This window comes from Dryobates pubescens, chromosome 7 (assembly GCF_014839835.1).
Source record: "Dryobates pubescens isolate bDryPub1 chromosome 7, bDryPub1.pri, whole genome shotgun sequence".
Taxonomy (NCBI): Eukaryota; Metazoa; Chordata; class Aves; order Piciformes; family Picidae; genus Dryobates; species Dryobates pubescens.
Genome location: NC_071618.1, coordinates 16250786 through 16268448, shown reverse-complemented (window position 1 = coordinate 16268448; position 17663 = coordinate 16250786). Strand labels below are relative to the sequence as shown.

The following is a 17663-nucleotide window of genomic DNA, read 5'->3' as shown; positions in this document are numbered from 1 at the left end:
GGACTGCATCTACTGCAGAGAATTATTTTGTGGCATCCAGTGTAGTTTTGTGATCCCAAAGTGATAACAGAGGGACTTGAAGATGCCAAGGGACTATGAGAAAATGGGACGGTTTGGGGAGAGGATCAGCTGGGGACCCTGTCCCATGTGGGAATGCAGCTAGGGCAGCTCCACCACCCCCACTGCTGGGTGCCAGAGAGACTATGTCTGCAGCAGAATAAATAGATGTACACCTACAAAAGGACCAGTAAGCAGTCTGGTTATTTTGGGGTTATATTTTAGTTAATGGGAATACTTTTACAAACGTAATTAGTGTCACTGGGGAGACATAGGTGTGCCTTAATACACTTTTTTCATCTAACAGGATAACAGGCAGAGCCCCTCCTTTCCTGGTGTGGATTTTGTTTGCACTGGAGCATTAGAGCATTTACCATTTAATGAGAGTTATGAAAAGTGCCTCTCTGTGTTTATTTAGTTGCATATGTGTGTGTATACATGTAACTCCGTGCTTAAATTATAAGGATAGTTTAACACAGATATGGGTTTCAACTTGTTAAACTTCAGCCATTTGGAAGTTCAGCATCCAGTTTGTCTGCTTTTCTAGAAGTCCATGTCAGGGCAAGGTAAATTGTTGTGGAAGGTGCTGCCTCTTTCCCTTGCCTGTAGAAGGTGCACAGGTGTGTAACCGAAGTTCTGCACCACTATACATGGAGGAGATGGATTCCAAACCCAGGAGCTTTTCTCAGTGGTTTCTGTAGCATGTGCCATTGCTGTCTTTTTCTTCTCACTCCTGTCTTTGAGTTACAGCATATCTTTAAAAGCTACTGTGAAAAGTTGTGTATGTGAAAGGAAAAGGGAAAGGTAATTCTTCTTTATAACAGACAAATCTCTAAGTTTATTGTTTATTTGCAATCTCCTAAGAACTGGAGACAAAGCTACAGCACTGGGAAAGGCCCCATAGCAGCTCTGTGGTCCTTGCTCTCAGTATTTCTACAGTTCAGGAAACACAGAAAGAACAGGTAATTAACTTCCCATCCAGATAAAATTTCCTTTCAGGTCTGTGCCACACTGCTTTACATATCCATGGGACACAATTTCCTCTTTCCAGTGTCTTTTCTGCATTTCTAAAATCAACCTGCAACCTTCAGCTCCCATTTCAGGTCCCACAGCTTCTAATAACAGTCACAGAAAGAAAGTTGCGGCAGGGCTTAATCATTTAGCTCGATACCATTTGGCTTCATATTCTGGCCTGGGGAAAGATTGCTGGACTTCCTTGTGTTGAGTGTGATGATCCCGATGTCCTTGAAGCACCAGGGGAAGGAAAAGTCAGCATCCCGAAAGTTAGGGAATCTGGGCTGGTGGCTAAAAAGCCCTAACAACTCTGTGGGATCTAGTAAATTATTCAGTGTAAGCCATCATCTTACATTTTGGGAAAAAAAAGATGAACTATGTCTTCTGTCGTGAGTATGTCTCTTCTTTTTGAGAGTAGCATCAGTCACAGCTCAAAACACGCATTCGGTCATGCTCGGACAGCAGCTCTGTGCATTGAGTGCTCAGTGTATGGCATGAGGCACATAAGAAGATTGTGTAGGGTAAAGGCTATACTGTAGTACATCTCTGCTGGGTGACAGCAGTTAAGAATATGTGGAAAACTGGAAGTCTTCTGCTTTCCCTCACTTACAGAAGTTAGGTTTTAAAACCAAAATCATTTTCCTGCCGTGTACTTCACAGTGGGAGAGCATCGGTTTGGTTCAGTGCAGTAAAACCAAGATGGAGCAAAAAATGCTTTAGCAAATCCTGTTTCAAAAATCCTGATTAAAAAATGGCTCGGTTGGTAAAAGAGCTGGTGGTGTTGCTGTTCACTGCATGTGGACATCTTGTGAGGGGGTGTTCCCACTTACACTAGCTGTCAGGCTGTGATGAGAAGTGAGGGGACTTCAGTTTGGGTTTTCCAGTGAAAGGCAGGTGGCCTTCCAAAGATACATGATGACCATGACCTGTCAGAGGTGAGATATCTTTCCCTTTTTTGTCTTCCCACTTTTCAAACTGTTCCAGTCATTCTCAACAGAGGGGGGCTGGAAGCTGCAGCTGCTTAATTTCACTTCAGGCTTAGATCTTTAATGAACTTATGTTCAGTTGTTGTTCAGGGATACTCACAATGTTTTCTTGGAGAATGGAACCTGCAAAATCCACATAGTGTCAAATGAGAATGAGAAGCAGTGTTAGTGTATATGGAGGGCTTGGTCCTGGCTCCCTCTAGTGCATACATGTGGGCAGAGGTATGTCACGTGTATTTAAAATATGAATACAGTAACTGTGTGTAAATACCTACTTCAGAGACCTTGAACAAAGCTTTCAATTATTACTCCTGTAGCTAGTGGGCAAGCAGTACTCAAGCAAGCAAGGAAGCTGTTACCTGCTCAACTTCACTCACAGGTAGCTGTGAGATTTTGCAGAGGATGATGTGTCCTAGCATTATGTGAGAAAGGTGTTATTCTGAATTCTGGGACTGAGTTTCAGTTTTGAATAATGCAAACACCTGCACTGGGAGGGCTTTCAATTTCTAAGCAGAAAGCCTTCCTATTGGTTCGCTTATGTGTATGCTTCAGTGAGTCCCACAAGCATAAAAGGTTAGGACTCAGCCTGAAATTAAGACACCTAAGTGTTGCTGTCTGAATATGTCTGCATGCAAGCTAGAAGTTTAAGTATCCATTTTAGACTGTGAAGTTTGTGAGCACAGCCAGATGAAGTCTGGAGAATAGTCTTTCTTAACCTTCAAAATTCATGCAGGTCTTGGTTCAGTTGCCTACACATGTGTCTACTGACGTTTAAGATTGTCCTGACATAACCTTGGGTGTCTAGGTTATCCAAGACATGTTGACAAGCTTGGCAACAGGGGACCTATAGACAAATCTGCATGCTTCTGAACTGGCAGCTGGATGACAGGCAGGAGACCTTAGCCCAAACAGTACTAAAAGCCTGTTGAGCAAATATCTTGAGCCTGCAGTGGGTGATCATATGAAGTGATTTCTGGACTCTGTTGGCTTCCTGGCTGTTGTATCACTCCACTGACTGCAGCAGGAGGTTAAGACACCAGCATTTCTCTGATTTAATGTGTCTTCAAGCTCAGTGGGTGCTTCCTTAGTTCTTGGGTATTACAGGGCAATTACAAATTCCAAATTAAAATAGACTTGCTCACATCACTTCAGTACAGAACAGCACATGGCTTTGTTTTCTGTAGCAATGAAAATGGGCCACAGACTGATAGTATAAAAATAGCATTGTGGAGACTGATGCTTAAAGATGTTGCTTAGTGCCAACATCATTCTAATGGTTACATGACCTTTAACCAAGAAGGAAAAAAAATAAAAGGCAGATGCAGTGGAACAGCAAAATAGTCATAGACTGGAAAAAAATAAAATAAATGTGATCAACAGGGTGCCTCATGCTAAGGCTTGTGATTTATCCAGCACAGCTGTTTTAAATTATGCCTCAGTGTTCACACTGAACTGGGTGGCAATTATGCAGATATTAATTATGAAATCATTCTGTAGCCTTCAGTTTTGTCAAAATCTGTGAAAATACAATGAAGCGAAAATAAAATAGTTACATTCCATTCGAGTGCCAAGAACAAAAGGACAATTAAAATATTTGCCCTGGAATTCAAGAAAATAGTTACTGTAGAATAAAATACAAACATGCCAAATGCTTAACAGGGCTTTGAGATACCGCATGTGGCAGGTCCCTCTGGAGCGGGGGGAGATGAGACAGGCAGCAGCTGCACACCTCTCCTTGCCAAGGTGCCCACAAAGGCAGCCACCACTCCCAAAGGAGGCAAATTCTTCTCAAATTCAAATGTCATGTGGCAATCTACTCAAGATAATTTCTCTTTCTACATAAGGCTCCCTCTTGCAAATATTCCCTGTGGCCCCAGAAAGGGCTTCCTCTCTAGTCCACCCATCTAACCCTGGGAAGCCTTCCGGCTGGTCAGAGGGCTGTCCTCAGTGCTGCTCACAAGGATGTTTTCTTTTTCAAGTTCTCTTTCTTCCTGTGGAAACCTGCTGAACTTGAAAACAAGAGTAGTACTGCAAGGAGAAAATGAATTGAAAAGTCTGGAAGGTACTAAGAAATGGCATTTTTAATTGTTTAAAAGCAAGCTTTTGAGAAGGAAGGTGGGAAGGGAAAACAAGTGTTATTTACATCTTTAGTACTGGTATACAAATAAGAGCCTAAACAAAATTCCTGTTAGTCATTTGAAAAGCTTCAATTGCAGCTTGTATGGAATGGCATAACAGGTAGGAAAGCACTTCTGCTGTGAATAATAAATATCTGAACAATTTTGGTCCTTTTTTATTGACTGAAATGTTGGTCTAAAAATTCTAGTCCTGAGTTAAATACTCCTATAGAAAATCCTGTTCTCCCAACAGAAAGGACAATTCCAATCTGACATGATAAAGTCCAGAAAAGTTCCTTTCTCTGACACACTATCAGAGGGGGAATGCTTGCAGGGAGCAGGCCCTTGACCAGAACAGTGTTGGGGAATCCAGCAGCCCCATCTATGGCACCATGTTGCTCTATGTAGAGGTAGTGGTAAACCTTGGTATCTGGGATGCAGGACTAGAGATCTCGCCTTGTACCTGTACCAGGCTGGAAAGATGAACCTAAGTGATACTTGAGCATGAAGAGTCATTTCTCTAGAGAAAGTAGTTGAATAGCGATAGCTTCTCAGGGTAGGAAAGACAAACAACTTGCTGCGTCTGTCATGCTATACACCCAAGAATCACAAGCTTTAACTCAATCAAGTTATCTTGTCTGAAGACACTGAGTTGCATATAAGTAGTGGTAACTTTCAGACTTAACAGTTTGAAGACCATAGAAGAGATTGTCCAAACTTCACTCCCAGAACACATCTCAAGCAGTGCCAAGAAAAGACACTTCAAATTGCCTTGAAACAACTGACATTACAAAATACATGGCAACATTTTGTCTTCTTGAACTGTAAGGCAGAGGAGAAGCAAAGCCAGAAGATTACCCTGAGAAATTTAAAGGAATTCTATTTTAAGTCTCACATGAACTTTCACAAAGTCTTTACTTTTAATAACAATTTTTGGTCTCTTTAAGACAGCCATGTTGTTTCAGTGACTGGCTTGAGAGCAGCTCTGAAGAAAAGGACTTGGGGGTGCTGGTGGATGAGAAGCTCAACATGAGCCACCGGTGTGCACTTGCAGCCCAGAAAGCCACATCCTGGGCTGCATCAAGAGAAGCATAGCCAGCAGGTTGAGAGGTGGTTCTCCCCCTCTACTCCACTTTGGGGAGACCCCACCTGGAGTGCTGCATAAAGTTCTGGAGGGATGCAGTTATAGGAAGGATCTGGAGGTGCTGGAGCATGTCCAGAGAAGGGCCACAAGGATGATTGGAGGGCTGGAGCGCCTCTCCTGTGAGGACAGACTGAGAGAGTTGGGAGTTGTGCTTAGTCTGGAGAAGACTCTGAGGAGACCTTACTGTGGCCTTGCAGTATCTTAAGGGGGACTACAAGAAAGCTGGTGAGGGACTTTTTTGGGTGTCAGGTAATGACAGGACTAGGGGAAATGGAACAAAACTAGAAATGGGTATATTCAGATTGGCTATTAGGAAGAAATTCACCATGAAGGTGGTGAGACGCTGGAACAGGTTGCCCAGGGAGGTGGTAGAATCCCCATCCCTGGAGGTTTTTAAGGCCAGGCTGATTGTGGCTCTGAGCAACCTGATCTAGTGTGGGGTGTCCCTGCCCATGGCAGGGGGGTTGGAACTAGATGATCCTTGAGGTCCCTTCCAGCCCTAACAATTCTATGATACTGTGATTGTATGATTATGTACAGATGCTGAAGACTTCTGGCAGGCTGGCATGCTGAGTTTTAGATGACGTGCTCATATACAAGATGCCAGTGGGAAGAACTGGAAAAATCTGGTTTCATTCGGTTTGGTTTGTTGGTTTGGGTTTGTTTTGTTTGTTTGTTTGTTTTTAATTCTCCCCTCACACAGCCACCCCTGTAGAAGTGGCCTGAAACCTGATTTCCCCTGGTTGCCTGCTAGATGGCAGTGTCACATAACAGGAGCAGTAAAGCGCAGATGAACACTTCTTTTATGTAACAAGAAATCAAGACGTATTTCCCTTTCCTGTTACAGACTGGGTTATCCTTCATATAATTGTATTATTTCTTAAAATAAGTATTTATATTTGATATGGTAGCTCTTTTGTGTTCTTGCTTTCAATTATTCCACAAATGATGCTTTGAGAAATTGAGTAAAAAGTCTTTGGGGGCATTTATTTATTATTTAAACAGAGGATAAAAAATCTGAGGTCAGCTTCTCTTGTGGGCATTTTGGGGAAAATGAGTTTGTTTCATTGAGCTTACCATGTACACACAGCTCATGGGAGTCTGGGGTTTTTTCCATCATAAAAATTAAACAACATAATGCCTGTTGTGACATTCAGCTTGAGGCAGATTTGTTAACTTCGACAGACTTTGGTTTTGGTGCAATATTATCTGCAGTGCCACACAGTCCTCTCTCTGTCTGTTTCTGTGAGAGTATTCAGATAAGAAGAAAGTTAAGGAAGCAGTAAGCAGTCAAAAGTCAGGAATATTAAGATTTCCTCAGAGAAGCTGTAAGTATAGTAAGTTTCATAAAACTGGCATAGGTGTCCTCAGAGCGGTATCTGATGAGTAACCTTGAGGAACATAATTGTGGTACCTTTCCGCATTTGAGTTCAGTTCTGGATGTTGCAGTGGACCATCCCATGCTTGGAGTCTGAGCTGGAGTGCCAGGTTTTGGGAGAGGAGGGTTCAGAGTGGTGGCTGCTGCTGGGGAACCTGCAGAAGTGCCAGCCAATCCTTTGTGTGCAGTGACAGTGTTCACCTAAGAGGGATGCCATATGTGTAGTGGCAGCCTTAGTTTGCATGATTTGGGCATGCATGATGTGTAAGAAAAAAATGTAAGGCGGGTTTTGTTACAACAACAAAAGATGGGTAAGGACACCTAAGAAAATACAGTTTTGGAGAAGTAACAGCCCTACAAGAGGAATACAAGCACGTTCACAGTGAAAAACACAACTTCTACCTGGCCTTTCACTCCTTTGTGCTCTCAGTTCCTCTGCATAAGCCTATTCTGGCATTTCTAAAATTCAAGAAGAGAAGGGAAATGACCTGAAAATAAGAAGTAAAAAGCACAGATGATTGCAGTAGCTCAGACCTGCTGAAAGGTAAAATTGAGTGGCTATTCAAAACAGGCACTGTATGCATGCTCCTAAGACATTACAGCAATATTTTTCTCATTTCTACATAGTCTGTCTGCTGCCAGTGCAATTAGCTAAAAATAGCTTTTGATAGAATATATTAGACTATGTTATGATCAATTTTTAGCACTGCATTATTTATTACTTTAAAGAAGAATAAATAAAGCCAGATTGCTTTCAATTTTGAAGCAACTAGTGCTGTTTCTTCAGAGTAAGTAAATACCTATTAAGTTGAACTTAAATATTATACATTATTACTTGATTGAAATGCGTAAGCATGCTAAGGAGTTAGCAGTACAAGTGGCTTTGGACTTTCTTTCAGGACTTTGTGAATATTAAATGAGAGGAATGATGCTGTCAAATCCTTGAGTCCTTTGGGATGCCAAGGTTGCCTTGATCTTTTCTTTAGATCATCATGAAGAGCTGGATTCAGACATAGTCTCTGTTATGACATCCCAGTGACCAAGAAGCTTGTGCCTGATAGAATGAAACTGTCCTGGTAGATGTGTCTACTTCAGCATGGACATCTGACCCTCAGCAATTTCCAGAGGTGTATTATCAAGATATGGGACAGGCAGAACCAGACACTCAGATTTAGAGAAGAAAAGAGAGGGTAGGGCAGGGCAGCAGAATTACCATGGCAGAGGATGGGCTGTGAGAAAGCCAAACAAATAGGGCTTCCACTCCTCAGGAAACACCTGGAAACACAGGGGGCTATGCTAGTCACTGTATGGTCAGGCAACTGAGGAGACTATCTGTGACCTAGATATTTCACCCTTTATATATACAAGTCAGAGGTCGCCTTATTGGTGAGCAAAGTAGACAAATGTATTAGGGATGCATTGGGTTAATGGAGAAGCAATGTGATAAAATCCTCCTTCGTGCCTGATTTAAAGAGAGATCTGCAGTTAGTGAGAAAACTTACGCACATATACATCAGATCATAGTATGCTGGGAATCAGAATGAGGTTTCTGGCCATCAAGAAAAGGAGCAGCAAAGGAAAGAAGCCAATGACAGTGACACAGGGTGGAGCTCAGTGTGTGTTTATGAAAAGTGATGGAAGTGTTTCAGCAGTGATACTAGGGATAACAAATTGCTTTCAGCAGGTCCCTCCAACTCTATTAGTAGTTCCTTTAGGTTTTGTTTGGGTATATGTTTATTCAGAGTTTTTTCTTTATAGTGTTTGCAGGTGACTCTGTAGGAAGATGACACTAGTTTTACACAAGTGCAAACTGGTGACTGTGAATTTTGAAAGAGGAAAGGGAGAAATGAGTGAGGCAGGCCTGAGGTTAGATGGGTGCACAAATGTGCAAATGTATTCGATGGAGAGAAGGAAGGGAGGCTCTTGCAGCAGTGACAAGACCTGTGATGTAGTGCAGACACTATACCAGGAAGAGACTTCCAGTCGGGGATTACAGCTGGTGCCAGGAGCAGTAAAAGGGGCAGGATGACGTCTAAGGTGGGAGAGATGAGGTGTGTGTGCTCGAGCACCTTTCTACCCCCAGTGTTGGGAGCAGGCAGGCGGCTTTTAACACAAGGGAGAGTTAAAGCTGTCTCAGCTATTAACCAGTTGAGGACAGGGACAAATCCCATCCTTTGGAAAAGTAGTGGGAGGGGATTGGAAAGGTGGGGTTTGGACTGGAAAACTTGGGTTGGTGCTTTGTGGACATGCTGCTGCTGAAGTCATGAAGAAATAGGAGGTGAAAAAAGTCCATCTGCAAGGCTATGTAAAAAGTATGATCAAGCGTAACTGATAGAGTAGCGACTGCTCTCAGTAAATGTCCCATTTAAAAAACAAAACAACAACCTCATTTAAAGACAGAGAAAAAGGTACAGGCCACCAATGAAGATTCTAAGTGAAAATGATAAATAAAGAGATAGAAACATTTCCCAAGGGCCTGGAGAAATATAAATAGTCTTGGGTTTCATGTCAAAGGGAAGAAATACTTGGTGTTAGTTTTATTTTTAGAGAGCAGGAGAAGTTATGAGACAGCTTGATACGAGCCAGCTGTCTGAAAATATCTGTAGTTTTTAATGTATACCCTAGATATATCTGACCAGTCTGCTACTTGAGCAAAAAACATGAAAGCAGAAAATGTCACTTGTGGAAGGATTCATCTGCTCTGACACAGGCGTCTAAAAGTTAAATACCTCAGTGTGAACTGATTGCTGCAGACTCTTACATTTGGTGGGTAGGGAAAAAGCATTATGAGTTCATAATCTGCCTCAGGATAAAATAAGTTGCCTGAGGTAGACTAGGAAGATGTAAAACAGGATAACCGGCTGAGGCGTGCATGTCTGAAATCATCGGCGATGAATTGTGTCGACTAGAAACTCCTGTTACTACCTTGTGCTTAAATTGAAAGGCTGAGCAATCTAAAATGTTAACTATGTAGGAGTTCATTTTTGGAAGGATAAGTGCTTTGCAACGTGGAGGTCAAATGCCCCTTAAAATGTGTTTGTGATTACAGAGCAAAGTGTGATTTGGAAAAACAATTTCACAATTTCTGAAAGAGAAACACGTCAGAGGGAGATGCAAGGTCATGTTTTCCAGCAGATCCACTGTGACATGCCTGTAGTTGAACAAGAGTTCACCTTCATTGAGTTCATGCAGAATGGTACAGTGCCCATACGCATCGTTGTGTAATACATCTGGAACTGGAAACAGAATTTAACACGAAGAGGGCAGAGAAGCTTTGTGTGTTGTCTGTTTTGAAAGAGAACATTTCAAGCCAAACAGTATTCTTGAAATTCCTGTTATCCAGTCATGGTTGTAGGTAATTTCGTTAATTCTGTAAACTGTATCAAATAAAGCAGTGCATGTAGTAACCTGGGTGTCAGAAAACAGCTCACAAAGGTGGGCTTTCCACCTTAATTTAAAAGAGAGCCTCCATTTTGCTTTATAATTTTGAGACAGAAACTGATCATAGATGCCTTTGATGAGGAAATCCCAGGCTGACATCAATTTGTCTTCTGCATAGCATGCATTATAGTCCAGTGAGAAGCTGAAACCATTGGCAGTAACATCTCTCTTGGTTGCCATTCCCATGGATGACACTTCAGAACTGTATCACCCTTAGGAGCAGCCCTGGCTGCATTTCAGAATGTTCTATGTTGCATGGGGGTGTTAAATGACCACTGTGGTCATTCTGAGGTTCTGAAAGTAAAGGTCTAAAAGAGGCATGCTCTGATAGAAAAGATAGAAAATCTTGGCATTAGGGAGCTGAAAATCTCACCTCTAAAGAGCTGGAAAATTTGGAAGAGCAAATGCTTCTTGGCAGTTGGAAAAGTAGTTTGCAGAAATCCAGGTTCATTCCTTATTACTGGTTTCAGTGAGGTCTAGTAACACTGGCACAATTTTATTGATTTTAGTCTAAAGGGTAGCCAGCTTTCTGGCACTTCAAATGGGTACCAAGCAAGAAGGCAACAGGCTATGTCTGTGACTGCCTCCAAAAAAATTCCCTTTTCTGTTATTAAATCTTATGTGCATTACTCCCCCAGACAAGTAAGTGCCAGGCCATTCTCCTTACGCTAGCAATAGTGTTCTTGTTAGATCTCTTACTGCAGCAGCAGCAGGTATGTTTTCTGGCACATCTCTATCCACACCTGCAGAACTTACCTGTACAGAGCATAGTAAAATGCTTTCCCATGCTTGCCCTGTCAACCTTTGTACATGGGACAATGCACATTCGTCGTACAGTCTTACTTTTCAGTTTTCCGTGTTTGCATACACTGGTTAAAGTGTCAACACATAGCAAGCAAGCTGTTGTGAAGTGCAGTGATACAAAAGTCTCACTGCAAACACGACAAGCCATATATATGTGCATTTCTTTAAACAGCAGTGAACATAAAGGTTGGAACTATTTACAAGTAGCAAGAGAGCACAGACCCTGACTTCAGAGATGTTGCTTTGTCAGTATGTTCTGTACAGCTTCTCCTTTTTCAGCATGCAAGCGATGGAGCAATTAGCAGTGATGCAGACTTAGATATCCTCTGTCTTCCATCACAGTTTATGACTTCATTTGTAGATTAAACAGAAGAGGTTCACAGTGTGTTTTCCATATAAAGTAGTTTAGCATTTTATGTGCCTCTGTCAGACACAGTGGGGGGAAGAAAAACCAACACAAAACCAGTTGCAGAAGTTGATACATGTGTATGTAGCGATGGCAGAGTTGTGATATCTTTTGAGAAATAGGGTGTGAACATAAAATTAAAGACTATGGGATACATTTTACACTTTCTGGGTAAGGTTTAAAAATTCCTTTTAAAACTGTGGTTCTGTGTGTCTGCACTGGAGAAGCTTGTTCTGATGGAGAGAAACGTGTTACTTTATTTTTTTTTCCCCTGGGAGGACTCCTACGTGTACTGGAAATAGCCAGGGTGCAACATGCCCTAGTTACATCCCCTGCACGAGCAGCACAGCAAGGACAATGTGGTGGGAGCAAGCCAGCTCCACAGCCACTGGCAGTGGGAGAAGCATGGTGAGGGAAGCTCCAGCTGCTCCTTCTCTGCCCACAGCCACATGAACAGGACATGTTCATGCACAAAAGGAAAGTGTTTGCGTTGTCTTTGCTGTTTGGCGAGTTTTGAAAGTGGGGAGAAGTGGCAGGAATAGGGATGGTGTGGTGGAAGTCCTTACCTGGAGTCTGGCACCTGCCAGAGCAGGGCAGAGGAGGGATCCCTGCTCTTTCACACTGCCCAGGACCCCTCTGTCCTACCTGGTGTGTAGCAGGGCAAGTTGCATGTGCATTAACCAAAGCACCAGAGAGGATCCTACCCTTATCCCAAGAAACAACCTGAGATTAGGCCCTCCTCATTCTTTGGGGCACCCTTTGGGGAAACTGGGAGCATCAGTCTTGTGTGGCTGTTTAACCTTTTAGGACGCCTTGCCATAAGGGACAGTGATCTGTCTCTCTGGATAAGGAGATAAAAAGCTATAGGAAAATACAAGTTTATCTCAAAAGTTGGCAGACAGTGTAGGCAGCTGCAGTGTCTGAAGTTTTGTTTGGGTTTTTGTTTTGTGTTTTTTTTAACACTGAGTAGATTTGTGTCCCATTAAATCAGACCTTAGGTTCCCTTAAATACACTTGTGTGATTATGTCTAACCCAATATAGCTAAAGCTGCTTTATTAATTACATTGACATGTTGGTTTGTAATAAGCTAAAAATATCAGTGCTGATAATCTTGGTCACTTCTTATTTTCAGCACAGCTACGTTCTATGTACATACTGTCAAAGTACTGTGCTGCAGATGGACCAAGGTGATCACAGGCAGAGCTTTATTATTTCAGCAAAGGCATTTCTTTGTTAATTCAATAGGAAACAGAAGATAGACGCTAAGCAAACAAACTTACAAGGGGTGGAAGTTCATTAAAAATGTATGTCCTTGTTGTATGTATGCCCTTTGGAGCATCAGGTGTTTGTACTGTGTCATAACAAGGGGGTCCCACGTGTCACCAGATCTTCAATGCTGACGGTAATCAAAGATGACTTTTTGGCACACTGGCAAATTAGAGAGGATCAGGGAGCTGGGAGCTGTATACAGAGAGCAAGGCAGGTATGGTTCGTTTATGGCAGTTAGGGGTTGTTTAGCCTGGAGAAGAGGAGGCTCAGGGGAGACCTTATTGCCATCTACAACTACCTGAAGGGTGGTTGTAGCCAGGTGGGGGTTGGTCTCTTCTCCCAGATAACCAGCACCAGAACAAGAGGACACAGTCGCAGGCTGTGCAAGGGGAAGTTTAGGCTTGATCTTAGAAAGAAGATTGCCCGTTGGAATGGGCTGCCCAGGGAGGTGGTGGGGTCAGTGTCCCTGGAGGTGTTTAAGAAACTGGATGAGGCACTTATTGCCATGGTCCAGTTGACTAGTTAGGATTGGGTGATCGGTTGGACCTGATGATCTTGGAGGTCTCTTCCAGCCTGGCTGATTCTGTGATTCTGTAGTTGTGAGGCATGCTAAGATGCGACTGGCACAAGGTCCTTCCATGCAGAGGCAAGCGTGTTTCTTTTGTGGCATTCTGTATGTCAGAGGTAGTATGTTGCTGCAGTTGTTTTCAAAACATCTCTTTTTCCCTCCTTTTTAAAATAAATACTGCATTAAGCAGCGGTCTAGTAATACAGAAGTAGGTCAAAGTGCTCTCATGACTGTTTTGTGTACCACTTAAAAATACACTGCATGCCAAATTAAACAGGAAGAGCAGACAATGCACTCTAATTCCCTGAATGTGCTTAAGTCTGGAGCACAGATGAGCAAGGAGGTGATAAAACACCACACCGCTGGCTGTGGACATCACTGTCACTGACACCAGTTTCAGGCAGGTGATGGGAATCCAAACTGTTCTCCAACGGTGTGAGCAGGCTGAGTCAGTTGCTGGGCACATTGTGCATTTAACCTTCACGGCATTGGGAGTGTAAGAGTTGGCTTCTGTATACATGGTTGCTGCACCCTCAGTTTGAGACACTGTGGAGGTAAAGCAGCAAGGTTAGTGACTAGCTAGGTGCGCAGAGGTACTGTTACAATGAGGCTCCTGGATCCCCTGACATAAGGAAGCGTGACAAAAAGCCTCTCAATTTCACTGACCTGCAGATAATAATTTTTTTTAGGAAATAAGCAGCTGCTAGAAGTGCACTGAGGAGACACTTCAGCTTCTTGAAACCAGCCACCCCAGTACATTTTTTTGCTTGCTAGTGGTGAGGGGCCCTGCCTCCACTGTTTCCCCTCATTGTTCTGATACTGTGGGAACTGGAGAATTGCACCGGGCACCAATGCACTTTTGAGCTTCCTCGGGAGGCGCAAGACTGCTTCCCCCGCTGCTGACAGCCAGGGTGCTGGGGGTGCACACCCCACCTATGGCCAGACCCTCCCTTTGTGGCCTTGGTGCCATCCCCGGTATTTTGACACATGAAATACCGCCTCTGCCTGTTCACACAGGAGGACATGCATACGGGAGGAAGACAAGCAGGCTTGTGAAACCCAAACACCTCCTGGGCAGTGTGAGGATACAGGATGCTGCCCAGTATGAGCTGCCCCTGAGCTTAGCTAGCGTAGCACCAGCTGTCTGGGCAAACTGCTCTCCCCTGTCACCTCAAGGCGCGGTCACGCTTTCCTTTCTCTTCACAGATAATCCTGAAATAGCCGGCAGGAGCGGAACAGAGTGTCACGAAGCCTCCCTGCGGACGGCCAAGCATGGCTACTGTACATACTACCCCGTCTCCTCCTCTCTAGAGTTGCCACAAACTGCATGCTAAGTCAAGAATTTGTTCTTATGGACAAATCACAAACTCGAAAAAGCTAGTGCTGCTATGTCATATATGAATATTAAATATGGTATGCTTACTATACTCCAACCTAAAATAGTTAACTACCTGAATACCAGCTGTGATGTTTCAAGACATAAAAGGGTAACATTTAGTTTTAAAGATTTTTCTAAGCATAGTTTAATTCTTGAAGATAATGTCTTTTCTCCATAACTATACCTAATGGAAATGGTCCAGTTAAGTCAGTCTCGTGAGATTCGGTGTTGGTGAATCTTTCGAGCTCAGCAATAATTAAGTTGTATTGGCTAAAAACCTATATCCCAGTTGCAGGTTTGATTTTCACCCGAGCTACGATTGGAGTTTTTCTTCTCGGTTTAAAACGCATAAAAGTAAATGAATCTTGGTTTTGCTCCCTTAGCGAGTCGATTCCGAGACAGCAGAAGTGAAAGCAGTGCCCAGTGTCCTGCACAGCACCCTGCCAAACCTGAATACGTTTAGCCAGAAGCCCAAAGCGAAGCACAAATTCTTTCGATGCGCATGGTTGGTGTTTGAGCTGTATGGAGAAGTTGCATTTGAATCATAGCAGAATAGCAGACGAAAATTTAAAACTTTTGCACAGTATGACCTTCATACCCCTGTCAGCCCCCAAAAGAACAAAGTCTTGAGAATATTATTTTACGAGTATATTTATAATGTTTTTAAAAGAGACTTTGCAGAAGTGCCTAAATTTTGTCACATCAGACTTGATGAAAGTGAGCCTGATGCCAACGGTGAAATCTCACCAGAAGCAAATAATCTTTCAAACTCAAAATCAGGTTACCAAAAAGATCCAAGCTGTTAAGAAGTTACTTCTAGAAGTGTAAAATCAGTCAATCAATCAAACAAACAAACAAAACCGACCAAATTAGGAGAAGCAAAGGCGAAAAAGAAGGCTGTAGATAGTGAGATTTGTATGATAGGCTAATTTAATTAAGATTCAGTTGAGTCACTTCAACTTCACAGGTGACTTTAATCTAGACTATTAACCGAACACTAAGAATGTAGAATGAGATTCAGTTTAGTAAATCATTACTGTATTTGCATTTTTTTTTTTTAATTGGATTTTAAGATTGTAACCAGATTAGAGTGGAGGAAAACAAAAACCCTTGGTTAATTGTTTTTCTTTAAAAACATATTTTATGTCACAAATGTATGAAGATATCTTTAATACAATTATATACATGTTATATATACATACATACATATATATGGATGAAGCAGATTTTAATGTTGTTTACTTTTTTAAATACTTTGTTGATTTACAAGGTAATTATATATGTGTAATTAAATTTTCATTCGTTTGAGTTGAGATTTGTTTCAAGCACTATTGTACCAAATATTTCATACTTCACATTTTATATGTTGCACATGTATCACATGAATGACATAGTTTTTAAATTATTGTTTAAAAAAACAAAAACAAAACAAACAAAAAAAAAATAGAACAAGACAGCTGTTATTAATGGATATTATGTATAATTGTTTGCAGCATAAGTTTTCTATGTGGACATTATTAGTGATTGCAGTATTTTAACTTAACCTCTTCAGATTGATTGTAAACTATTTTAAACTCTGGCAGCGCTGCCTGTTCTGAACCGACCGAAGGCACTAACCATGTAATTATTTGTCTAGGAAACGATATTTTCCAGGCTAAATCTTGTTTGTCCGATGTCTAATTACTCTCTATTTATATATATATATATATATAAAGCTGGAGATTTGAGCATCTGAAAGAAAAGAAGAAAGGTAAAAACTGATCGCAATTCGACTGTAAAATGAACATAGTGCTTGTAACGTTGCGTTAGTTTTAATTTGTGGCAAGATAACGTATCTTAACTTGTTACTTTAGCAGTTAAGGTATCACCATTATATCCTATTAAAACACTAATATTTGTAGACTTTCTCAGTCATTATAACTAGGTAGTTGACACTGCAACTTGCCTATTATCTGTCAAAGTTGTTTTTATTTTTTTATAATAGTTCCTTTAGGCATTTGGGTAGCGTATTGTATAATACTGAATGGTAAATGATCCCTGTTGTTTAACTATTTTACGTCGATAACTCTTCAGGACATTGTTACGTGTGAACTTCTTACGTTTCAGAGTAACCGCTATTCTGGGTTTGTTGGTTTGGTTTTTTTTTTTACAAGCAATCCGACACTGCTCTTTGGTTTTGTTTTTTTTCTTTGCCCGTGGATGATGATGAAGCTTCAGAACCATCAGGCCTTTCATCCAGATCAACTGACAGAACAAATAAAAAAAGAGGAGAAAAAAAAAAAAAAAAAAAGAAAGAAAAAAAAAAAAATAAAAAAAAAAAAAAAAAAAAAATGTATTTTTAATAAGAGAATCCGCTTTCCGACCTCGACTTTGTGATATATTCCTGAAAACCGACGCTAGAACAGTGAGGAGGCAATTACAGAGATGTGCAAATACATGTACAACAGATTCTGCGTTTTATTTATTTATAAAGTAATTTTATAGACTACTTCGAAATTTGGGAAGATCCTAAAACTATTTTTCTGTATAAATATTATTTGCCAAAACTTTGTTTATATTTAAAGGAAAAGGGAAAAAAAAAAGGTCTAATGGAAATGGTTAAAATTTTAGATGCTTTGTTTAATTAAAGAAAAACCCAGCGAGTAAACCCCCCCTAAAAGAACCATGAGATGGGCCAACACAGAGACAGTGAATACTGTAGCTGGGACATGGTTTCAAGTAACTTGAGATGTCTCAGTGTTTATTTTCTTCAGAGGACACAGCACCTCACCAAAATACCTTTTAGTTTGCCTCTCTCATCCAGCATAATTGACGGCACGTACAATGAATATTTCGGTAACAGTTAGAAGAAACCCCACCATTCACTCTTTTTCAGCATATAACTACTAGTGGTCTGTTAAATAGCCATTCTATTTCTGTTGTGACGTTACAATTCATTCACCCAATGTACAACCACTGAAATAAAAGGAAGCATTTTAAAAGGAGAGCAGAGTTGGGGCAATCCTTTCTTGTGGTGCGGCTCTGGAAGAGGGGACTGAGGTTACAAAAACAACCAAAAGAAATTAACCCAAAGTGGAAACATTTTATTTTTCTTTTTCTC

At 41.4% G+C, this 17663-nt stretch overlaps 1 protein-coding gene across 11 annotated transcripts in view; it reads left to right on the top strand.

The window, feature by feature from the left end:
- Positions 1 to 16653, top strand: part of MBNL2 (muscleblind like splicing regulator 2) — a 114560-nt gene extending 97907 nt beyond the window's left edge. For 7 of the 11 annotated variants that reach the window (XM_054162938.1, XM_054162939.1, XM_054162946.1 and 4 more), the window contains one exon: positions 14392 to 16653. In XM_054162938.1, the coding sequence (XP_054018913.1) occupies positions 14392 to 14519 (128 nt within the window). In that variant the 3' untranslated portion in view covers positions 14520 to 16653. The remainder of the gene's footprint in view (positions 1 to 14391) is intronic. The other 4 variants (XM_054162945.1, XM_054162941.1, XM_054162947.1 and 1 more) reach the window with 1 other exon arrangement.
- Positions 16654 to 17663: the final 1010 nt, after the last annotated feature.